General features: G+C 41.4%; 1 protein-coding gene across 12 annotated transcripts; it reads left to right on the forward strand.

Moving 5' to 3' along the window:
• The first annotated feature begins 730 nt into the window (after positions 1–730).
• Positions 731–23568, forward strand: nfyc (nuclear transcription factor Y, gamma). Of its 12 annotated transcripts, XM_061059972.1 has the most exons (13): positions 3642–3712; positions 4648–4677; positions 11267–11376; positions 11718–11789; positions 13202–13315; positions 16458–16553; positions 18369–18545; positions 20200–20268; positions 20704–20853; positions 21169–21273; positions 21382–21441; positions 21923–21973; positions 22338–23568. In XM_061059972.1, exons 3-13 carry the CDS (start codon positions 11278–11280, stop codon positions 22455–22457), a joined length of 1113 nt encoding a protein of 370 aa, XP_060915955.1. In that variant the 5' UTR covers positions 3642–3712; positions 4648–4677; positions 11267–11277; the 3' UTR covers positions 22458–23568. The 12 variants fall into 12 exon arrangements, with proteins under 12 accessions (XP_060915953.1, XP_060915957.1, XP_060915954.1 ...); XM_061059970.1 differs by lacking the exons at positions 3642–3712; positions 4648–4677 and adding an exon at positions 731–857; XM_061059974.1 differs by lacking the exons at positions 3642–3712; positions 4648–4677 and adding an exon at positions 731–857 and having other exon boundaries at positions 11721–11789.
• Positions 23569–25206: the final 1638 nt, after the last annotated feature.

Consider the following 25206-nt stretch of genomic DNA (forward strand, 5'->3'; position numbering starts at 1 on the left):
AAAAATATACGTGTTATCATTAGCAGCAACAGTAGGTAAATAAAAGAATACATTTTATTTGATAAAGCGCCTTTCTAAACCGAAGTTTACTCAGAATCAGCTTTATTGGCCAGGTGTGTGCAAACATACAAGGAATTTGACTTAGATAACACGTGCTCTCTAATTATATGCATATATAAAAAAGACTAATATGTACAAAACGAAATAATACAATAGCATAATGGTTAAGAGTGCAAGAGATGCTGAAATCCCAATAAATCATGTATTTGGGAAACCCATGGGTTAATTTAAGTGCAGTAGATAGTTTTTACAGTATTTACATTAGGGCAGTATGTGTAATTTATGTCACCATAAAATGTGGATAAATACTCTTATCTAGATCCACAGTGGGTGTTTTTACTGGGTTATTGTCCAGTGATAGTCTGACACTGCTTTATAACAACAATAAAAAAGGAAATGTAGAAAAAGATAAAGAAAAGTAATAATAACCTCATTATTCATAATCTATCAAACAAATACTGCACGAAGAGTCAGTTAAAAAGCCTCCGAAGACAGGTGCTGCAAATTAGAATTTTGCATAAGGGACTTGTGTTTTTTTTCACTCCAGGGTTATGTTCTTTTGTGTTTGATATAGTTAGGAACTTTATATAATGCTTGGACAGCTCATAATTTTCATTGAGCGAATATATTGTAGGGTAGTTTGACGTCTTCACTCAGGGTACGTATGATGGCGACGTCATTACGTTTGTGAATGTAACTCTTTCCGGTTCGAGTAGCAGCCATCTTGTTTCCCCTTGCTAGCTTAATAAAATAAATAATACGCTGAGCCGGACTTCACTTCGAACCCGTAAAAGAAAGTGAGTAAGAAATTTAAATGTATCTGTGTGTAGACCGTAAACAAGAATGGGGCCCGTGTGGGGTGGAATTATAGGCTGTAACTTCGCTTCTTTCCATTTGCTGTTCTTGACCAATAGACGATTGTTTTGAAAGATGAACATAGGCGCCATTTCCCTCCCCGCTCTCTGAGGCGCTTATTGGTGGCCCGCTGAAGGGATCACGGGCAGCCAGGAAACTGATGTTATATGTCCTCCATATTGGCTCTCGTGTTAAGTGATCGTCAGACGGACGGGCCATTTCCACTTGACCCAGAATGGCGACAGTAGCAGAACGAACTTAGCCCTAAAAACCTTGATTGGTGGAATCTAGTCCGAGGTTTGATTGGTCTGAAGGACAGATCCAAACGTTGTCTTTATTGGTTAGACTGTTCCTTCATAACTCTGGAAAGCTTTACAAACTTTCATTTGACGGGAGGACTCCTTGTCCTGTGGTGATTAAAATCATACTCAGACACTGCGTCTGGTAACCAGTGTTGTACAACAGGCACCAGAGTGCATTAAAATACCGTCAGTAATTCCCGTCAGTAATTTTCCCCCCGAGGTTTGCAAAGTGGTTGTGTGTTGCTTTGTTCACCCTAACTGTCTAAAAGCAGGTAAAGGTAAAGTGCCAAATCGCATGAAGAGCTAATGCGTTAAATAGCAAAGTTGCCTCCTCTTTGTGTTAAGACACTGTCCTAGTAATGAGAAAATGTAAAGTGGGGCTTTCCTCGTCTAGTTCAGTCAGTTGAAGCAGTATTCCGGCATCAGTCAAACTTAAATGTAAGAATATCTATATATTTAGACGTTTTTTGTGGTCCCTGTTATTTGCCTCTATTATATTTAAGTTTTATTGAAGGTAAACGATCTCACCTATTTATACGGTGCGGCGTTGAAGATACATTTACAGTCTTGCAACCTTTCCTGCAGATTTTATTATGTCCAAAAGGGGTTTATTTATTATTTTCTTAGCTACATTTTCTCTGTACATCTCAAATGTAGTAGATGCAATATATTTAAAATGACTGAATGAAGATTAGACATATGTCAGTGGACTTAATCCGTGTAAACTCTGGGAAAGTCAGTCCTCCAGGTGTGCATGTGTTTTTATTTTTATATTTTAGGTTCATGCATGGGTTGCTTGGCCCTGCTACCCTGAGGGTTAAGTGTGTTTATGAAACCCAGAGGCTGGCCATTGCATGTTTATCTCTAAATAGCGTCAGTGAGAGCAAACATACTCTCCAGCTATGGGCAGCACAGGTCATGGGAAGGTTTCATTTGTATGGTGACCTTGCCAGGTGTCATTACTGAGGCATTTTGGGTAACCAGCATGCTCCTACAGAGAGAGCTGCTGTGGCATGGCAGCCTTGCTGGAGAGATTAATCTTTGTGTAGCTCAACTCATTAACTGGATGGCTGTAGTACCTGCTCTTGTCCCAATGCTCCTCACAAAAATAGAAAAGGGAACATTTAGCTTGCTTTCTCTTGAGTCTTCATCTGGTGCTCTCTCTTCACTCGTTCTACCCCTCCCACCCTGTCATTCCGTCTCCTCTCTGTCCTCCATCCTTCCGGTTCCCCTCCCCCTCTAGGTTTTTCATTGATGAGACAGGTTATCTCTTTCTTCTCTCAAGCTTGTGTTTCTTCATACAGTGGGGATTTGCAGCAATATGCAATTTAATTGCTCCTTCCATTTTTGGCACAATTGTTAAATTGAGTAAAAACTATCATCATGACATCCGTTTCTGTCACTTGTCTGAACACTTTTTGTCTGACTGCTAACTACCCTTGTCTGAATAAGGTTGCATATTATATATACGTTGGTGGTTTATCTATTGAACATTAATTGTTCATAATTTTACAACAATAAGCTTATGCAGAGCAGTGTCCTCCCGTGCTGTTTGTAAGTGAAGGACACTGTGTCAAAAGTCTGCACCTTTAACTAGCGGTTAGTTAACAAGAAGGGCATTGTATGACATTGCTGACGTGTGTTTTTTTGTTGACGCTTTGATTGTGGAAGTTGCTGTGAGCATAGTTTTTTGGGGTCAAGACAATAATGTCCTTGTTGACAGACTTTCACCCACATCCCTGGAGTCTTGTTTACCCACAAATAGGGCGAGAATAAATGCACTCCTTTTTGTTCATCCCTCTTTCTCAGCTACTTACCAGTCACCTGATTTTGTGCAAAGCCTCTGCAATTATCTGTTATGCTACAACTAGTTTTTTAGTACGTTTGATTTCCCTCGGGATCAATAAAGTATCTATCTATCTAGCATTCGATTGATACCTTAATAAGGATTTCTTTGGATTAATGTGGCTGCGGCTAGTTGCATAACTTAAGTGTTCCCGTGAGTCAGTTTATCCTTAATGTAAGTGTATGATGAGTGTGGACCTTTAGCGCATCATTAAAAGTCACAGTACAATGAATGTCATCACAATAACTGGGATTATTATAGGCTAGATGTTTGCTGTGTATTCTTTTGACCGAGCAAGGATGAATGAGAAGGCAAGGACAAAGTGTGTGTGTGGATGTGCATGCCTACCTGCGTGCACGTATGAGACAGCGAGTCTCCCTGTATGCTTTTGTACTTTAAATCATGTGGATGCAACATGCGGCATCTATTCTGGCACTTGTTTTAGCCAGTCAGGGCCAGCCCGGCTGCTTGCATCAGCGCCCTGACAGCCTGTCGCTGCAGAGAGGAGGCGGGACAGAGGGAGACATTTAGTTTGACATTGTAAATAAGCAGAGAGCAGTTGTCACAGTCACAGAGCAGCCCGTGGAACCTTTCTCATCCGTCCAGCAGCAGGAGAGACAGAGACCACCTGAGGACAAACAATGCTGAGGCAAGCCACGGCTAAGGCACCCTCGCACACTCCCCCTTAAGAGCTTTTCACAACTTTATTTGCTCTTTTTCTCCCTTTCTCCATGCTACTCTCTCTTCCTCTTTCTTTCCCCTGACCCCTATCCTGCAGCTCAAGGTAACTTAGAGCAGGAAGTTGGCTGTCGGTAAAAGGGGGCAGGTCTGAAAAAAGAGGAGGAGTAGGGGATGTGTCATGGCTGATTGGTATGCGCTGCATCCAATAGCTTATGAGGACCGGGTTTTCTCATTGGCTGCAAGTATCAGTGAGGTGGGAGCCGGCTGGGAGGCGGGGTTTGAGTATCATGTAGCATGCTAGATTGATTACTCCTGAATGTTAAAGGGGAAGGAGGCTGTAGATTTTTGTCTGTGAGTCGGGAGTTGCCGCTGTCCTGTTTGCCTGCTGTTGCCTGCTGCTGTGCTGGCTCTCTATCCCACCCTTTGCCCTCTCCTCTGATATGGGCCAGGGGTCAGCTCAAAGACAAACGCGTATAGGTCACAGGCTAGAGAGACGTGGAGGGGGGAGAGAGTAGAAAAGAAAGAGAAAGAGAGAAGGTCAGTGAGTTGAGGAGACTTGGTCAGAGACCGGGCTGTGTGTTTGGGCAGCAGGAGGACGTTTGGGGGCTGCTGAAGGAGACGGGGCAATGAGTAAAGAGAGAGTGGAAGAGAGAAAGGGGGAGGGGTAGCAGAAGGGGGGCTTGCTCTTCTTACTATGTCCAAGCTGAGAGTCCTTTTTAGAAGCCGTCCAGTGGAGCCAGAGTGCCTTTTGTCTGTGTTGATACGATCAGAGGACCGGAGGAAGTAAAGGGACTTTGAAAGAGTTTTTCTGTCAACCTCTGTGCCTCTTCTTCCTGCTGCTGCTGCTCTCAAGGGGACTTGGACAGGGCTATCTGTTTCACCTGTTTTTCTCTGATCGGACAGGGCAGACCGCTCACCATGAAGGGCACAGGGGTAAGTCTGTCCACTGATAGCGCAAATATAGAGAGAAGTACTAACAAGTTGGTTAGGCTTTAAGTTTCTCAATAAATTGTCTGATCACTTTCTGACATCTCTATCTCCATCATTCTCTGCAGTGATGAGACACTGTCTGTCCTTTGCTGCCGTCCTCAATCCCCCCTCCCTCTCCTGTCCTGTAGTACTCGCCTCGGAAGATCGGAGTTGTGTGTGAGTGTGTGTCCCATCCATGTCCTTCAGTTGTCACTTCAGTATAACACTGATGTTTTTACACAATATAATTTTTTTTTTTTTAATCTGAATGTTTTTCATATTGCGTATATGTAAGTTTCATCCTGGAAATCTAAATGCACAAATATTTTTGGCTTTTACTTGTTTTATTTTGACTTTGGACCACCACACATGCAGAGGCACACTTCAACACCTTTTCAGTGCCCTGCCATTGACTGCATGCTTGTGCATCACTGCCAGATTGTGCTTGGATGCACTTTACTGTCTTAGTTGTTTCAATATCTCAGGGGCTTTTAGCTGCCTTTGCTCAGGGTGCTTGTCCGGACCCTGCTTTCCAACGGACGTCCTTGTTTACATGCCAGCGCGAGACAGTGACGCAGAACTGAGAAGCAAAGATGACATCCATGTTGAAAGGATATTTGTTGTACATGGAGGACTCTGAGAGAATATCTCTCTGTTGTCACTGTTGGTGTTAGGGGTCCCCAAGGGTGGAGGTGCAGCTGGTCGCTGTGACCTCAGGACCCCCCAGGCCCCCACCCGACAATGCCAGACGCCCAGATGGGACAGGCTGTCAGCCTGTCAGCTTCAGGGGCAGAGGAGGCTAATAGTTTGATCTGATCTCTTCTGATGGAATCTTTGGAGGGTGCCTCCTCTCTCACTCGCCTCTGACTCCTTTTCTCTCCCTTCCCTTGTTCCCTAATTGAAAATTCCCATTGGTGCCTTTGACAAAACAAAGTCCTGTTGGGGAGAGAGTGTGTGAGAGATTGAGAGAGGGAGACTATAAATAACTCTTAAGTTGAAGCCCTTGCTGCCAAATCCCAGGGTTGGCTGCTGTCAGCATGAGATTTGAATATAATTTTTGCCTCATATTGTAACATAGGTTACAATACAGGAAGGAAAATGGACACAAACCACTCAGACATATCCAGGCCTTGCAGCTTATCACTAAGGTGACCACTAACTCTAACTCTCTACTTTCACTCTTTTGCCCTTGCCCCCCCCCCCACCTTTGTTTTTACATGTGTACACTGTCATTAAAGACAGTGTGGGCAGCCAGGGGGGAGTCAGCTGTGCTCCAGCGTGTAATATGCAGGTAGCTTTAGCCCTGCCCACTTTGACGCCAGAGACTGGGCCTAGCACTGGATGAAGGTCACAGGAATGTGAGATTGGCTCCTGCAGTCTCTCCGTCAGCACTGAGAAGGAAACATGCAGAGGGAGATGAGAGGACACAGAGGAAGCGAAACTCACAGGGGGATATAGAACATGGCTATCATGTGTACAGTATGTGTTGATTTGATTTAGCTTCTTAGATTGCACACAGCCAGAACCACTGGGGTCACTTAAGTGCTGCAGTGAAAGTTGAAAAACCTGTCCTTTTTCTATCCGCCCCCCTCCCCCCCTCCTCTCTTTCATCTCTCCCTCCTCCCTCTCTGGTTTCTCTCTCTCCTCTGTTGAATGACCTTGGGAGATCAGTGACTAGCACTTCCTGGAGTTGGCTTGAAGCAGAACCAAGGGCAAAGTTTGTAGGGCCGTTTGGTTCGGTCTGGCGACACCAAAGGGATGTTGCACTGCAGATCACAGCGAGCCTGAGCATAATTACAATCCTGTCTGTTTTTATTTTGTGTGTGTGTGTGTGTGTGTGTGTGTGTGTGTGTGTGTGTGTGTGTGTGTGTGTGGTTAATCTGTAATTCCTCGCTGAGAACTTCTTGTTTTTTACTTTTGCTTGAGTAGATAATTTACCCTGCATGCTGGCTCTATGCCAGTTTGTTTCTGTGTGGTATTTGTCAACGGGTTAATCAAGGTGAACACAAGCATACATCAGCAGTTGTAAATTCATGGCCATCATTCAAAACAGATACCGTAGATGCTTTTCAGCAATTTGTTACCTGGTCTGTTTTTAATTTCCTTATATTAATGTATAGTGATAAATCAAAAGTGACAAACTAAATGTTCAACATTAGTCATCATTCTAATGATATATCCTGCATTAGGTTAATGTATGTAGTCCAAATAGTGTTCCGTTTAGTTTTTTCTGCTTACGAGACTGGTTTAAACAGAGCAGACATTAACCTTTAGTGACCTTCCTGCTGAACTGCACACTCCGCATCACAGACAGTTTCACACAGCAGCATGTGGAAAATTGACCTCTTACTAATGTCAGGGCAGCAGAACTCATCCCACAGTCACAGTCTCTTAAAACAAAAAAAAACATCTCTGTAGATTTCATTATTATCACTTAAGTAGTGGTAACCAGTTCATGTGGATGCATGTTTGCTATTTGTACAGCCTGATAACAGTTTGAACTGTTGAACAACGCACAGTATCAAACCTGCAAGTTAATATAAGGTAAAAGAAATGACAAAGAAGTCAATTCATTGTTTAATTTCCTCAACCTAATGTGTCTTTATTTAGTCTTATCCCATGTGTTTGCCAGTAATCATATCATGTCATGTGTGAACCAATGTGTTTTGTAGAATCACACACTTGGACAACAATTAATGCTGTTGCAGGTGCAACATATTTCAAAGGCATAATGATGGCGGGATCTTCATTATGGCCTGTTTCACAGTTGCAACCTGAAAATCGGCAAATATGTTTTCAATATGCACTGATTTTGGATTATTCTTTAATATCTTTTGCACTTAAGTTTGAGTAACTTTTCAAAAATCATAATGATGCATTTTTCATATGGAAAACATTATATCATCCACCTCCGCCACATATGTAATCTCAGAATTTTTTGTCCTCTAAAGTTGGCAGTATTCTTCTCGAAAATCTTACATCCGTCAGGCTCAAGTTATAACTCACAGAGCTGGGAGATAGAATTTTACACATTAACACTTGTTGCAGAATTCAAGTAAACCTCATTACTGATCAACCACACTGAGCAAAAAGCTCAAAATGTCATTAAGTTTTATTAAAAAAGAAACATTTCACCTCAACCAATGAGCTATTATTTCTCTAAATTATGCACTGCCTCTATGTCCTTTCTTGTTCTTTCACTGATCTTAGCAGCAAAGAAAATAGGCAGATGGTTAAGTGATACAATCTGGTTGTTTTTTTCCAGTCTCCTGCCTCTCTGTCTGCACTGCTATCAGATTTATTTGAATAGGAATTGAAGCGTCATGTAAAGTGGTGTGATGTCAGAGTTGGAGCGGAGCACTGATGCCGCTATGAGTGGCCACTTGATGTGACGTGCCAACAAGCGAGTGAGACTGTGAGAGAGGGAGGGAGACAGTGAGGGAGAATGAGAGGAGAGATAGAGGACTGGGCTGGCTGAACAATATTAGCGCTGATTCAGCTGCTGCAAGCGGAGCAGCATTGACTTTCTGAGAGAAGTTCGAAGAGGGGGATCGGGTGAAAGCAAGTAAGACAGAACAGGAGAGAAACACACACCCACAGGTGACAGGAAGATCGAAAGAACTGGAAAATGGACAGGTAGAGAGATGCAGATCCACTGAAGGGTTTCTGTTGCTGTGTTGTCGTCAAAGCACGGACGTAACATTTGTCCTCAAAGACTAATTACAATGAGAGCAGAGTGGCTCTGTCTCGATACTCTGGTGAAGGACAACAACCCACAGGGAAGAGGAGATTAGAGATACACAGTTAAAAAAAACACAGTTCCCTACTATAGCAGGTTCAACACAACAGTACACTGTATTATCCAGAATAACAAGCTCACATAGAGTACAAAGCACCCACTATATTTGCAGACACTAAACACACCGCAACAATTTATTTTGTAAAGATTTTCAATTTCTAAGCATGCTTCAGATTGTGGACCTGAAATACAGAAGCAAATAGTGCTTATCGCCGCAGATAAAGTAAGCCATCTAGAGACTGGCTCTCTCTGCATCAGCCTCAAGTTGACATTTATTAGCTTTTGGGGAGTTTCACAATTTGGTGCAGTGGATATTCCCACACAGAGTGATTGTTTGACTAGTTTAGACCCAGACCATAGAAGGTGTTGCAGAAGTCAGCAGAAGACATTATGCTCTGCACTGGTGTGTCAGACATGGGCCTTCTCCCACGCAAACTTTCCACTAATGCAAAGCCATGGGAAATATGGTAATATATTTGTATATTGAAGGTAGAGCATGATAGCAGGCTGATTGTTTCATTTTTTCCCCCTCTCTCACGCTTCAGCTATGCTTGCTTTCTCATCTCATACTAACTTCACTTCTGCAAACACCCCCCCCCCCTCCACACACACTCCGCTTCTGCTGCTGTGGTTAGTGTGTGAGTGGCTGTTTATTTAGATTGAAGGTCATGGGGGCAGGGAGAGGTAGGTTGGGGGTGTATGTGCGATTTTAATAACAGCTGTGATTTTAAAAAGAAGAAAAGCAAATTGAAGAGAGTTCAGTAACGTATGTGGGAGAGCAGACGGAAAAGCCAGGTTGGCCAATGTGTTTTTTTTTTTTTGGTTTTTTTTCAAACTTATTTTTATTTGACTCCTCTTTCCTTCTGTTTTCCTTTGGGAAATAATGTTTTTACCATGGTGATTATTCCAATGGTTGTCCATAATCCCAAACTATTGTCTTTTTATTAGACTACCAGTCTGGGAGAAAACCACACAAGCTTGCAGACACAAGGCTGTCTTGTGCAAAATTATCACAAGATCAAGCACTGAAAGAAATGTTTCTCATGGCTCCTATTTTGTTCACCCTGTTTGCATGGTCATAATTTTGTATGGCACACAGATGCCACAAAAAAACCTCCCAGAGGTCATTTCAATCAGTCAGAGCAGAGGAGAAAAACTACAATTCCCATCAGCCATACCCGCCCCATGGAATGCTGGGATTGTTCTAGTGACTGCAGGATTTCAATCAACCTTGAAATGCAACTGGACACTGGAGCGTCAAGCAGAGGGAGAGGGAGACACAGTCAAGGTCAATCACTCGCCTGGCATGCCATCGCTACAAGCAGCCTGATTGATTTATATAAAGCTGACCCCCCCCCCCCCCCACTGCCATTCTGTCTCATTGATTTAGGCTACTCTCTGTCCAAAACTGAATGACAGAACAGGATGCAGGGCTGCTTCTTCTTTATTATTCAGTAACTTCAGCAACTGCCAGAGAGGCAATCTCTGCTGTCAAAAATCAATCAGGTGAAGGGCCAGCTTTCTGAATTAGTGATTTATCCGTGTAAAATATTTACAACTGCTCTTAAGTGGTATGAATAAGGGAGCTGACATGGACCAAAGTCCGAAAAGTCTCCTGCATCAGGGGCAGAGACTACAATGAGTTATGGAGTCAGACTGGTGGAGTGTGAAGCTGTCTTTAGCAAGGCCGGAGTTGGAGCCGTTCATTCTCAATGTGAGAAAAGAAAGGAAGATAAAGAGGAGACCCCCAATCTCTTCTCACACTTTTTTCTTTGTTCTGTCAAGTCTCCCTCTTTCACGCCGCGTCTCCCTCTTTCGGTCCCATTTGACCCACATTGCTATTTTGCCCATCAGTCTGACGGCGACCCTGTCCATCCCTCTTACCTCCCCCTGATAAAGCCTTTGGCACTTTGTCTTAGCGCTGGATTAATACTAAACTGGACATGGCACTACCCCTCCCTCAGCAACACACACAAACAGACGCCCCCCGTCTCTCTTGAGTAGCTCCACACACTCATCCCTTGTTCGCCACCCCCTCCTAACCCCTGTGTCTCTCGTTTTCTTCTCCCTTCTGCCAAATCTTTTCACTGAGGTAAGGGGAAAAAACGAGGGGGAGTGCGATCCAGACACTCCAAGCTCTGCATGCTCAGACAGGCAGGCCAATATTCCCCCAGCAGATTCCTGGCATGCCATAGTAACCTGCTGGATCCTCTTTCAAACCGTCACACCCCTTGTAGAAACTAAATGTCTACATACATGTGTGGAAAAGTTGGTTTATTTAATTTATCAAGTTTTTTCTCCTTAGACATGTCTGTGTGCGTTCACAGCTTGCAATGCAGCATATGAAAACATTACCACACGTGTCTATTTCGATCTGTGCTTTAAACTTTGTCCTCAGTGTGTGGGGTCACCAACAGTGTTTGATTTGCACATGACATGCTTACTTGTAGAGGAGCTGCTGTCGTGGCTTAAGGTGATAGAGCTATTCCTAATCAAGGAGAGAGTTCCTGGGTAACATCCCACAGGAATGAGAATAGAGAAAGTTGAGGCTCTTTTTTAGATTTTATTGTATCATAATTGCAGACTATGAGAGGATGTGTGGTTCTCTCACTCAGGAAGTATTTAGGGAAGCACAGGTCTGGCATGATGGACTGAGTGTTTTCTGTGTGCTGTCTTTGGTGTATTAAATATAAAATCACATCTTTTGGGTTCCCTAGTAATTAACATGCATGCTCCTCTCCGTTCTTGTTACAGCCGAGTAGAAGATGTCTGCAGATGCGTTTGGAGCCGGGGGCAGCGATGCCCAGCAAACCCTTCAGTCCTTCTGGCCTCGTGTCATGGAGGAGATCAGGAACCTCACTGTGGTACGCTACCATTTAAACCGTCATACACCCATTCCATACCAGAGAAAATAACACTAAGATTCAATGGTTTATACTAAAGACCATACACAATATCGGGTTCATAAGACCAGATGATAAATATAATTATAATATATATATATGTATGTATGTATGTATGTGTATGTATTTTTTAAGATTTATTTATAACCCAGGCTACCCACTTGGAGGACTATAGCCTCTGTACATGGCTTGTGCACACTAACCACTAGGCTACTGGCACCCCTAGAAGACGATATTTTAACACTATTTTTAAAACATCGTTGTTCTATTTCACTGGTTGACCACTCATCCCTTATTTCCAGAAGGATTTTCGCGTGCAGGAGTTACCTCTAGCCCGAATCAAAAAGATCATGAAGCTGGATGAGGATGTCAAGGTAAGAAGGGGGGGTGGCATGGTCTAGGTTGATTTTTACCTCCATACTTTGACACATGATTTAATATATATTAATGGTATAATGCATGGCATATCATTTACTTTAGTTTTCTGTTAACTATCAAGGTCTTGTTTGTTTTTTTACCTGTTTTGTTTTAGTCCCATTATAAATGAAAAGCCTGTTCATTTATAATGGGATAATATGATCAGCTTTTTTACTATCAGAACTAGAGGTGGGGGGAAAAAAATCAAGATTGTTATCTTCTGAGATTTTAAATAGATTCATAACTTCCAAATATGGATTATTTGGGGGGCTAATCAGTCACTCCCTGCTAGCTCTTTAACTTAGTAGAATGCCAAATGGAGCAAGACTTCCAGCCAGTCTCACAGATGACTGGAGTAGATCCTGAAGTATGTACTAATTCAAAAATAGACTTTGAATCATGAATCCAGATTAGTTTAGATTTGAAAATAGATTCTGAATCGAATCCTGACTCCAAGAATCGAAATCGAAACGTAAGACACCCAAAGATTCCCAGCCCTCATCAGAACTGTCTGATAATTAAAAAAAATATGAGTAGAGTGTAGAACCAAACAATAAAGGGTCATCAGTGAAATTGTGAAACTTTTCATACCACTTTATTATGTCATTATGTCGGTTTAGGATTTAAAAAAAAAAAATGGAGATTCAGGCATAATTAACTTGTAAGATGTATTTCACATATTACACACGTTTTCTTCCATCACTACAGGTGTAACCCAGTGTGTGTGTGTATGTTGCTTCAATGTGTTGTGTCAAGAGCACTATGCCCTTAGTTAAGCAGGAGCTTAAAGTGGTAAAGAGATCAGCAAATCGCTAACATATTTGTAGACAAGACCCTTCTGTCACCTTTGATGCAGCTTTCACTTCTCTGGATGTGTGAGTGGTGGGATGTTCTTACTGTCATGCACCTTCAACCTTTACATACCTTTATATATTTACATATTCTCTAAAAGTTGCATGGCTTCGTCTGAAAGTGGGATGCATTATGATGTGAACATTAATATCCTTTTAGAAGCCTTGAGATCAGAGGGTTTCCTACTGAAGAGACGTAGTTGAGGACAAACACTGTTGACAATAAACTCTTTAAAAAAGGTCGACATGTTTAGGTGTTTCAGTGAATAATAATGACATCCTCCTGCCAAGTAATATAGTTCTTCCTGAGTGGTGTTCTTACATTCTTATGTTTTGTTTTTAAACAAATGAATTGCTTCTTTTACAGTCATTGCTTATTTTACAGCAACCTGTGGATGTAACACAGTTCTTTGGTGCTCAGGTTCTGAGTGATTCATGTTGTAGCTGTTATGTGATTGATGTTTGATAGTCTGTGGGTGTTTTTTTTAACTATTTGTAACTCCATCTCTTCCCTGCAGATGATCAGTGCAGAGGCTCCAGTCCTGTTTGCTAAGGCAGCTCAGATCTTCATCACAGAGCTCACCCTCAGAGCGTGGATCCACACCGAGGACAACAAGAGGCGCACGCTACAGGTCAGAAACTCTGACTTAGATGTTTTTTGTTTTTTTGTCATCCGTCTTTCACTCCTTCATGTCCACCTTGTACGACGCGTGTTTGCATTGGTCAGAGCAGGCTTCACTTGAGGAAATCCATTGACCCACTAATTTCCTCTTCCGGATTCTAGTGATGCATTAATTGAATCACTGGTGATAAATATTAATATTTCTCCTCTCAGCGGGGCTCAGGACATGAATGAGGTGAGGTTAATTGGCCATTGAAGAAGATGACAGTGAATTAAATAAAGAAAAATACATTATTCTGCAGGTAATCAAATATCATGCTGTATGTCACCTTCTTGCTTTGTCGCTTAAAAAAGTGAATTTGTGAACAAGAAGAGTCGTCATATCAGCATCTCCCCGAGGACTATCCCTCTGAGTGGAGTTCTTACTTTCACCATTGACTTTAAAATAAAAGCCAGTTTGGGGCATTTGACCCACTTTTCCCTCTGGTGCCATTTTGCCCGCTCTGCTGTCCCAAATTTAAATGGATGGAAATGAAAAATGGATTCTAAAAGATGTGAGGGGTATAAAGAAAAAAGAAGAAGAGAATGAGAGAAAACGTTGACCAGTTGGGGAGAAATCAGACAAAGCTTGTCTCACCTGAACATCAAGAAGGGGAAAACTTTGGAGCAGAACATAAAAGCCCTTAAGTCTACTTTATCCATTCACATACCTTTGAGAGATTAGCAGTCCATGGATATGTGTGTGTGTGCCAACGCAGGTAGAAACAGCAACTGGGAGAAACATTTTTTTATCACTCCCATCACAGTTAGTCTTAAATTGAAAACCTACTTTGGAAATGTGTGCACTTTGCTGTTATTTCGACATCCTTTTTGTTTTGAAGCATAAACCCCTTCTTTCTCCACCTTCTGCTTTCAGTGGAAACTTGATTTACTCTGCATGTTTACATGTTAATAACCTTTTACACCCTGGATGACGCGTTAGGTACGTGTGAGCTTGTGAATATGTGATTTCCTTTTGCTTAAGTGATTTAAAGCAGAGCATGAGTCCTATTGTGAAGAGGGCACGCCAGCTGGAATCACCATAGCAACGCTCATCAATAGAACAAGTGTAGATGTGACCTGGTGTTGTCAGATATTAATCAAGCTCCTATAAATAGCCTCTAGTGCAGGGAGGGACACAATGGGGGGGTCCTGACAGCCAATATCCTGTGGAAAATTCCACAGAGGCAGTTCACTACTGTGGATATAGGAAGGGGTGAAGCAGCAGAGCCTGCGTTCATGAAGGGAGGAAAGTAGGGCTTGCGCAATGAATTGTAATGATATTATCACTATATGACATTTTGCAATTAACCAATCAGAAGTCTGAATTTATTGCATTAAAATTAGATCAAGTATCTTGTGTAATCTATAGCTTTCTCCCTCAGCATGAATACATTTGAAATCTTATTCAACGCCTGCTTATAATGGGAATGTTTTCACACCTTTTTGATGATTACAAATGAAGCTTAAGCTAGCTACGTGGAACCTCAGTATCATTTTGGCATATAATAAATTAAAAAAACAGCTTTTTGTCTTTGTTTTGAATTCAGAATAAAACATTGCAAACAGGTTTTGTGTAAAGCATGAAGAATAAGTAGGTAGACATAAAACTCTGAGTCATAGCTAACATGCACTATTTCATTTTTGTTCATCACTCTTCATATTGTGATCGCAATGCAGAAAAAGTATGCAATAACAATTTTATTGTATGTATTTTGCGTATGCGGAAGGCCTATATGAAAGCATCATTCCTGTCCATTTCCACCCAGTATGCTGACTAGCGATGCAACAATACAGTCAGCCCACGTACCTCAGTGTTTTTCTCATGGTTTTTGGTTTCGGTTCTGAGAACCTGAGCAGAGTATTTTTTTTTCTTTTTTGGTAACCTCTTCCATTCCTAGGAGTTTTAGGTGTATATTCTCAGTGAAAAGAAGACGGCACTTCAGTTGGGTGCCATGTAGATTTGCTGTACAAATAGAACGACATTTCAGTATTTTATTTTGTATTTTTTTGCGAACGTTCACACAGAATAGGTCATAAAGCGTTTATATTTATTACGTATTGTCTCTTTGTTGTAAACGCTGTGTCGTCTTTTCTCCGTTCACTCTCACCTCGTCTTCATTATGCAGCGATCAGCTGGTGGCTGCATGCGAGTCCGACAATAATCAGTGGCTTCATGGTACTAACATTACAGCCTGCTGTAGTCTGCTCTGCAGCTGTAAACCTCCAATCCTCTATAAGTGTTTCCATTTGAGTAGGTGACACGTGTAAAACAAAGTTTGCAGACAGTCATTTGTGTGTTTACTGTTTTCTCTTCCTCATTATACTCAACACTGAAACCGAAACGCCCCCTCACCGCTGATTTGAAAGATGGCTGTGTTTCCTCATACTGCTGCCTCTTCTCACCGCTTACTATGTTAAAGTAATGTTTGAAATCTGTTTTCAGCCTTCCCCAACTTTAACGCATAGTGATTTGATATTAACTCCCAGCTCATGGATTGGACTCACAGGCTACACAAACAGTGCCAATGCAGGGCAGCTTGTTGTAGCAAAACCCAAAAGACCGCAATTCACAAGCGCGTACTGAACCGTGGATGTCGTACCGAACAGTTACATTTTAAATTGAGAAACTATTTTCTTGATTTATTTTTATTAAAATATCAGAAAATTGTGTAACATGCAAATCAGTTTCCATGAACCAGAGGTGACACATCGAAGTTGCTTATCATTTTCTACCACCTGTTCAATGCCCCAAACCAAGAAATGCTCACACACAGGAAGCTGGAACAATCTAATTGTCAGCACTATTTGCCTGAACAGTAGTTTTAACAGTTTAATATCATATTGAAGTAGTTGCAGAATAACTTTCTGTTGACTTTTGGTTTCCACTCTAAACTTATCCTCTCTTCCTGTGAGATCAGTTATCAAAGCAAAAACCTGTTTCAGTCCTACCAGGAACTTTATTTCTGTTCCACGGTAGCCCTCTCGTGGGGCTATTTGGGGAATGTTGACCTTAGACCAGGAGGCATGGTTATATATAGAGTGCTGTATATATTGCATTAGCATAATTGAAGTCTGACCTCCTCACTCTGTCACTTCGTCTCTTGTCTCAGAGGAACGACATTGCCATGGCAATAACAAAATTCGACCAGTTTGACTTCCTGATCGACATCGTGCCCCGGGATGACCTGAAGCCTCCAAAACGACAGGTAGGACAGAAAAACATGCAGGATTATATTAATACCTACACAAGGAACTTTCTTACACAATAAAGTCAGTAAAAGAAAAAAGTGCTGATAAGTCCCGCCTTCATCTCTGGTGCTTTCCGCCTTTGGCAAACTGGAGGTGCTGTAAACATCCTTGACTGGAAGCTGGGGTTTGTGCAGAGGGCTTTCAGTCGGATGTTTGCAGCATCTTATTGCCTCTGACAGCCAACTGTCAATTCAGTGTGTATCACTATTAGCTAAAAAGCAAATGTCTCTTCTACCAGGGACTAATTTAATAATATTTTAACAAATGAAGTTGAAGTTAAGTTCATGCGGGAGATTGACGTGCTGTATAATTATAGGATACCAGCTGGAGGTATGAGATATTTAAATGTGTTGTCAAGAAGACTGTCTCCAGGCATGTAAACATCCTACACTCTCAGCTGTGTTGTCATGGAGCTGGGAGAGGGGTGTTTACGCTTCTGGTGACGGAGACACGTCACCAAGATGAAGCCCTGCTCGTTAGCACAGCAGGAGGACACAGCTCAGTGTACTATGGTGTTCATTTTATTTCTCATTACAGTCAAACATGGGTTCAAAGCTCCCATATTGACGAGCATTTAACCTGCTGAACTGAGTAAACAGAATCCCCACAAACTCTTTGACACTGCAACTGTGAAGTCTGACCAAAAAGGGGCACAAAGAGGGAGCATGTATGAATAAATCAATAACTATTACATCCATAGCTTTCACAACTGCCTACCTGGCAGGCAAGAAAGACTTCAAGTTATCAGGCCACATACGCATTTTAACCAGTTTTATCTTTTATTGTTTTATATGAATAACAGTTGTTATTCAATTGGATGCCTAACCAATGAGGGGACAAGGTCAGGTTTGTGCTACTACAGAAAAAAAATCTGAGAAAGAAAACCCTGAGAGGAGGAGATTTGTGGATAAATGCTGTTAGACACTCCGCTGTCACTTGAGGGAACAAAAGAACGGACTTCTCCTAATCCTGCCAGAAAATATTGTGTTAACTTGAGCAAAATATTCCTGCCTTTTAAAACTAACATCATTGCCCGAGAAGAGTGACTGAAAGTGACAGCTGACAGTGATCCTGATACTATCGTTGGTAATGCTAACTAGCTAGTGTTAGCTAATAAGCACTCACCTGGCTTTGATGAAGAATCATTTCTTGCCCTTCACTTCCAAATCAGTAGCATTATTGAGCAAGTTGAGCCACTTTTCTAGGCTTTTACATGTATCCTGCAGCAGCGTAATGGGAAGGACTCGCCACCTCATAGATACTGTATGTAAACATCTGGCAATGACTTTGATGTTTTAACCATTTAAATAGTGTCCTATGTGCCGTTTTGCAGGTTATCTTAATGTCCGTTCTTCTGTGGTTGTCAGGTGATGATAACGTGTCCTTTTGAAGAGATGGAACATTAAAAAGCTCGTGCTGCAGCTCCACAGTGTGTTCAATTGTGGCTGCTGCTTTCCTAAGTCCTTTTTGCCCTCCAAGCTTCTGCGCCAGTCATGTGACTGAAAGCTATGAATATCTCACTGGAGTCAGAAGGAAACATCAGAATGTTCAGTGTAGCTTTCCTCTAGACCAGCAGTCAATGGTACTGACCAGTATGTTCGCCTGTAATGGATCTTATGTCAAGATAGCATTACTCCTCCCTGGCCACATCCCATCAGTTATTTATCAGTACTGACCTCCTCTACCGTTACATCTGCAAAAAAATAATCAATGGACATCCAAGAGACTGATGGGCCTTTTTCAACATGTGTGTGTTTGTGCATGGTTTTCAGGAGGAGATGCGTCAGTCGGTAGCTCCAGCCGAGCCGGTGCAGTACTACTTCACTTTGGCCCAGCAGCCTGGAGCTGTGCAGGTGCAGGGGACACAGTCTGCCCAGCAGGCTGGAGCACAAGCAGCCACAACCATTCAGCCGGGGCAGATTATCATCGCACAATCCCAACAAGGACAGGTACCACGGACGCATTGTTTGAAAATGACCAACACTAAGAATTAAAGAGGCAACCACAAAAGCTAACCGTAGATGGATGTGACAATTTAAACAAAGTAGAAGTGTGACCTGGGTAAGGAGGAGTAATATAAACTAGAGTTGAACAACAAAACAAACGATACGTGGGTTAACATCCATTTCTTAATTGAAACATATTTTAATTGATGGTTGTATTCCCTCTCCCAAGAAGAGCATTTTCCACTCCCGACAGACCTCGGGATCATGCGGTGAAAGTCCTTTTTACTGAGGCCATCAAACCTGGCTGTATTTTTTTGTTAGTCCTAGCTCACGTTAGGTGAGCAGGAATAACCAAACTTCAGAACATTCCCAGTGCACACAACTACACATCCTTTATGTATCCCCTCTCTCTCAGAGGAAACCCTTCGCTAAAGGAAATCTGATCTTTTATGAATTGTAATTTTTTCTTTTTTCAGATACAAGAACAAAACTGCTGCTATAAATGTGTCTATTTTTTTTAATATAATAGACTCCATAACCTGTGCACATTTTAGCAGAGTAAATAACAAAAAATAGTAGTTTTCTTCACTCTCTTATCAAATGCCTTTCATGTATTTTTGTAAATGTTTCTTTTTCTTTGCTGTTGCTGCGTGACTCAGAGAAATGAGGAACAACTAAGATTCAGTAGCTGTTTTTAATGGAAGCAGGTCCCTACAACACACCATACACACTGTTTGTTTCTGTACAAAAAGGAAACACACATGCAGTAGTCAGAGCTCTAGAGTGCATTTCCCCTCTGGATCCTGGTGTTTTTAACCACCAAATGTGTATATTTAGAAAACATTCTATTGTCTCTCCTTCTAATCTTCTCTCTCGCTGCCAGCTTGGTCTTTGCATGGCACGTAGCTGTGGGTTCTGCGCTGCTGTGCTGCTTCATGCTGCCTCATGCTGCTTCAGCACACTGCCTTTAGCTGAGCTGTCACACTCGTTTAGCTTTATTCAGTAGCAGCATATACTGCTGCAGTCCTCATTGAAAGGGGAGAGGTCACAGTTTGACACCCACCTTACATTGACTCATTGTAGGATATTTAAACTTCGCACTCTACAGATGGGGATTGTAATTATCCCCATCCCGTTTTGTATTGAATGTGAATGGTATCTGTTTTGTTGTCTTACAGCTTAATCACACATATCCCTCTTTTTTCTATTTATTTACTTCATGAGGTGTGCTGCTGTAAGATGCAGCTGGTTAGCATGCATCTACCCATCAGACACATGCTGTTTTTTGGTAGAACAGAGAGGTGATGGACACAAATCTGATCATTCAATGTCAAGTTATCCCGATTCTGTCTTTAATAAGAACTTATGAAACACAGTTGACGTAAATTAAGGTGCTTTGAATGCAACTGTGCTTTACATATACTGTATGTCCAAACTCCACAGTGATTATTTCCTTGTCCTGTTTCTCACCTCAGCTTTTTCATCACTCATAAACACGCCATTAAATGTTATTTGCTGATTTTATTTCTTTGTTTGCTGGCTCTGATATTGAAGCCTTCACACGCTTATGTTCAAGTTAAGTTGTTGCAATCGCTGCTTTCTTTCTCACCGTGTGTCTTTCTCTCATTTTTCTCATCCTGTTCTGTTGGGCCATCAGATGCTGCAAGGTGCCACCATGCAACAGTTTCAGCAAGTGCAGGTGCAATCACAAGGCACACCCATCACGGTAAACATGCATGAACACGTGCATTTACATGTTTGCAAACTGCACACAGAGGCCTGTAGGTGACTGCGGTACACACACTGTGTCCTGCTCTGATGGCTGAGGTCTGTAGGGGTGACTGCAGTGTGAGATCAGGTGGCTTTCCCCCAGATAGTATGACAGACAGATGAGAAAGAGAGGTCACAAAATCTGCTGCGTCATCTCCTGCTCGACGTCATTCCTTCCTGCCTGATAATTATTTAAACGATTTTTAAAATACTGCTTTAAATCTTATTCTATGATGGTTGTTGATTTCACTGAGCTTTGCCCAGTGTCAATCATAAACCCCATGCCTGTGTGCCAACTTTTGTTTATCAACTAATGTGCCACTTCTTCTTTCCCTGCTCTTCTGTCTCTCTCTTTGTGCTTTCTTTTTCCCTTTTATTTGCTCTCCATCAGAGTGCACCTGTCATGCAGGTGAGTGAGGGTCAACAGGTACAGATTGTCCAAGCTGCGCAGGGTCAAGCTCAAACAGCTCAAGCCCAAGGCCAGACCATGCAGGTCATGCAGCAAATCATCACCAACACAGGAGAGATCCAGCAAATCCCGGTAAGGGGGAAAAAAGCGAGCTGGAAATAAAATAGTGATAGGAATTACAAGAGGATAATTGGTTAGGCAAAAATCAAGATGTGGCTGACTAGGTCCGGGAGGGGAACGATGGGAATAATAATAATAAATGGGTGGTATCTGGTTGAAAAAGATTAAATGAGTTATATAGCCTGTTTAATACTGTTAACAAATCACCGGAGAGAAATGAATGATTATTTTTGTCCAGAGAAGGAAAATGGTTGTGACCTCTGCATTTGAAGGACCTTTTTTCCCCCAAACTAAGCTTTGTCTCCCCCTTGTGGTGGTTTAATATAGGTGCAGCTTAACACCGGCCAACTACAATACATCCGTCTAGCTCAGCCTGTGTCTGGGGCCCAAGTGGTCCAAGGACAGATTCAGACTCTTGCCAACACCCAGCAGGTAAAGACAATGACAATAAAAATAACATTCGTAAAAACTAACTGTCTGATATCTAGGAATGTATGTTACTTGGATGTGAATTTAATTAGAACTTGTTTTGGTTTTCAGATCACTCAGGCAGAAGTACAGCAAGGACAGCAGCAGTTCAACCAGTTTACTGACGGACAGGTTAGACATGCAAAAACCATATCTAGTGTGTTTAATCTGCCACCACAGTATCAATTTTAAATCATGTTTTTTCACAGTAAACATACAAGCATGACACTTTTACAACAGTCTTTATATGAATTTAAAAAAACAGTTAAATAAGAAGACAAACCAAAAGAGAAAATAATAGTAATCTACTTTTTTAAAAAGTACATTGCACTCTTATTATCAAATGAAAAACAAAAATAGCAAAAAAAAACCAGAAGAAACCCCCAAACCCAATGGAGTACCTGTGTTTTGTTTAGATTCTCAAAACTTTATTTCATGCATGACAATCATTGGGAAGAATAATATAATGGTGCGTATTTGGATGCAAAATTAATTGAGATCAAGATCCAATTAAAATCAAATATACGCCATAGCAATTAATTAGAGACAAGACATAAAATGAAGTCATTCATCAATCTTTTTCAACATTGTGGTTCTTTCCCTTTCATTTCAGAAGATCTTCTCAGATGTACAGTATGATGTTAATTCATCAGACAATGTCTTTGTAAGGGAGATAATAACATTATGAGCAAATATTTTTTATTGAACTATTGCAATGTACTGAATGCAAACCAGGAAAGATGTTATAAATGTTTGTGTTAAACAGAATGTTTGTTTAGAAATTGAAGGGACCTAAAGAAAAATATCAATATAAAAAAATGCAATGCGTCTCTGATGAGAATTAGAGAAAAAATGTGGTTACGTCCTTTTCCCAGCAGATGGAAGATTTAAATATAGACACAATGTGCAGAAGGACATTTTCACAAATTAAGACTTTTCAAACATTCAGGTTGGATGTTATCTCGTTGGAATCCAGATCCTTAGAGATCTTCATTCTTGTTTCTGTGTCTCTTTCTTCTGTTTTACAGCAGTTGTATCAGATTCAGCAGGTGACAATGCCAGCAGGACAGGAGCTGACCCAACCAATGTTCATTCAGTCCACTAACCAGGCGGGTGAAACACAGGTCACGCAGGTCACCACTGAATGAGTCCGGCCAGGAAGCTTTTCTCCACATACACAACGCCCCTACAAGCCCATGATGCCACCGTTTGATAACCCTAAATTGAAGCCCCTCTCAGATGGAGGGTGGACCTGAAATCTTAAAACTCTTCTTTTGGTCATACATTTAGTACACTGGATAAAAAGCCAAAGGGACACTAAATTGACTTTTTCATATTTATGTTTAGTTACATCCATGTTCAGACACTTTTTTATACTTTTGTCCCCTACCGCCACCTGCCACCTGTCTCCCTCCTCCTATTTCATGTCTCCACTTCAATATTTTTCTAAAAAACACGAGTGTGTGCTTTATTCCCGGCTCCTTTTTGCTATCAATATGGAATAAATTGGGAAAAGTGTCTATCTCCGTGTACATGAGCTGCACCTGTCACATCTAGGGTTTAAGATGGGATCCGTCACCTGCTGCTTTTCTTCTTGGGGGCGGGGGGACAAGAATCATACTTTCTTAATTGTTTTTCATGTTTTTGATTGATGAAATGAAGCCATATACCTCAGATTTCACTTTTTTAAAGCAAGTCAATCTAAGGGATTTCCATAAGAGGTTGTGAGGTTCAATGATAATATTTCATGTACTTTCTCTTTTGTCTTGTTTTCCACATTAAGATGAAGCAAACTGAAAAGATTGAATCAGTGAGGATGCGTATGCATGTGCTTATTCTGAGTGTCCACACTGTTGCTGTGTTTGTTTTCTCTCCATATTTCTTCACCCCTCCCCATTTTAAGAGCAGAGAATCCTTCTCTGCCTCTATGCAGCTTCCACCACCCCCCCTCTTCCCCGGTGGTTTAAGTCTCATGCACAAACACATGACTTTAAAAAAAAAAGAAAAAAAAAAAAACTTTTTATAGAAGTCTCAGTTGACCAATAGTGTTTTACTTCCAGTCCTGAATTGATGTTTTGGCCTAACATCTTCCCCCTTTTTTTGTACAGTAATGATTATTTTCAATGTTCTTATTATTGTTGTTTCTGCATGTAGTTCAAACTGCCAGCATGACATGCATTAGATAGGTACAATTTTATTTTTGACGTTTTTGTAAACAAACTTTGTTTGTGAGAAAAAATAAAAACTTGTCCAAAAGTTTTTCTTGTATTATTTTCTGAGTTTGTGTCATCAAGAACTTACCGTTGTTTTCACTGTCATACTTTAGGTGAATTAAGCAGCTTAGCAGTGTGTGGACTGTAGACAGGGAGGCAGGAGCAAAGGAAACAGCACAGCAAGTGATGAGACACCCAACCAGTCAGCCTGCTATTTTAACACCAGAGCCACACAGAACCAGCGACATGAAGGTATTAGGTCAAAGTGATATCACATGACAAAAATGTCTGTCATGGGCCAGGCTCATTGTAATAATTGAAACATCAAATATAACAAATATTAGTATCTGATATCACTGTGGCTTGTGCTGTTTTCTCAAATGGCCACAAGAGGGCAGCACTCATCCAACACACTGATGCACTCTAATTGGGAATCTGATTTATTACCTAACACAAATTAACAGTTTTGAACCATTGTTTAAGCAGCATAGAATATCTTTCCGATATCCACCCACAGTGGACCTGCATCAGACAATACCAACCCCCCCTAATCTTGTTTTTATTGGATAGGCCTCCGGTTCTACGAGGGGCAAGCGGTTAACAATAGAGTCACGAGTTAGCTTGTTTGGCTGGAGACTGCTCAGCTCCTGCAAGATCAGACTGCAATCTTTATTTGACCTAAATATATATATATTTTTAAAGTTATCTTTGTGGAAAAAGAAAGCGTGGACGAGATGCACAGTGTTTAAAAACATCCTTCTTTACACTAACACTTGACATTTTCTCAGTTTGAATGTTCAAAACCTGCACTTTGGGGAGATTTCCCACCTCGCATGCACCCAAAGAACTGCTAACTTCATAGTGGTTTGCTTAAGCCACTTTAGTCAGAGCCACAAGTAAACCCTGAGTCAAACAGAAGGGCCCTTTCTTAATTGACTTAATCACCGAACAATAACTGCATTAACAAGTGCAGACTCATGCTCGGATCTTTCTAATTAGAGCAGCAAGGCTTTTGAGAATATTTGAGCTTAAGTCGAGCATGAAAAGGATTGTCCACTGTTATTTTTCTTGGCCGGCTTGTCTGGTCAGATCAAGGCAACCAGTTCCAGAGGGATTGGGGCCATTTGCTGCAGTCCGGACCTTGTGATTGGGCCATAAGACCAGTTAGTCTTACCAAGTTGGGTACTAACCCTTAATGGAGTGGACATTCACTTGGATGGGTTTTTTGTTTGATCCTCTTTTCCCTCTCGCCGAGGTGTTGGGAGAGTTTCTTTTGATCACCGTCAAACTGTAATGCAAGCTTTTCCCAGGTCCTGGCATTTTACTGTTGCATAAGAATAATGTGACGGTTTTAATGATCCGAGATCCCCTGTCTCCCGTAACAAGAAGGTCAGAGTGTAGAATCACCAACAAAAAATAATCCTGAGGAAAGGTTTGATCTATTTGATAAATTTATCCCATACATTCTGACCTCAAGACAGCAAAGATCCCCTTCCAAATCATTCAGGTGAATTAGGAAAAGAAAAAAGGAAATGTGAGATTCCTTGTGGTTACAGCTTTTCAACAACCCAAAATACTTTTTTTCTGGAAAACTTCAAATGGAACAGGCACTTTAAACTTGTATTTTATGGCTCCTTCTTTTACCTCTTTCTTTAAATTTAAACCCTTTAAACCTTTTTTTACA

This window comes from Labrus mixtus, chromosome 16 (genome assembly GCF_963584025.1).
Source record: "Labrus mixtus chromosome 16, fLabMix1.1, whole genome shotgun sequence".
Classification (NCBI taxonomy): domain Eukaryota; kingdom Metazoa; phylum Chordata; class Actinopteri; order Labriformes; family Labridae; genus Labrus; species Labrus mixtus.

Coding starts and splice junctions, on each gene's coding strand:
- nfyc (XM_061059970.1), top strand. CDS start 11,278: ATGTCTGCAGATGCGTTTGGAGCCGGGGGCAGCGATGCCCAGCAAACC. Junction 20,269..20,703: donor CACAAGGCACACCCATCACG/GTAAACATGCAT, acceptor GCTCTCCATCAG/AGTGCACCTGTCATGCAGGT. Junction 21,974..22,337: donor ATTCATCAGACAATGTCTTT/GTAAGGGAGATA, acceptor TCTGTTTTACAG/CAGTTGTATCAGATTCAGCA.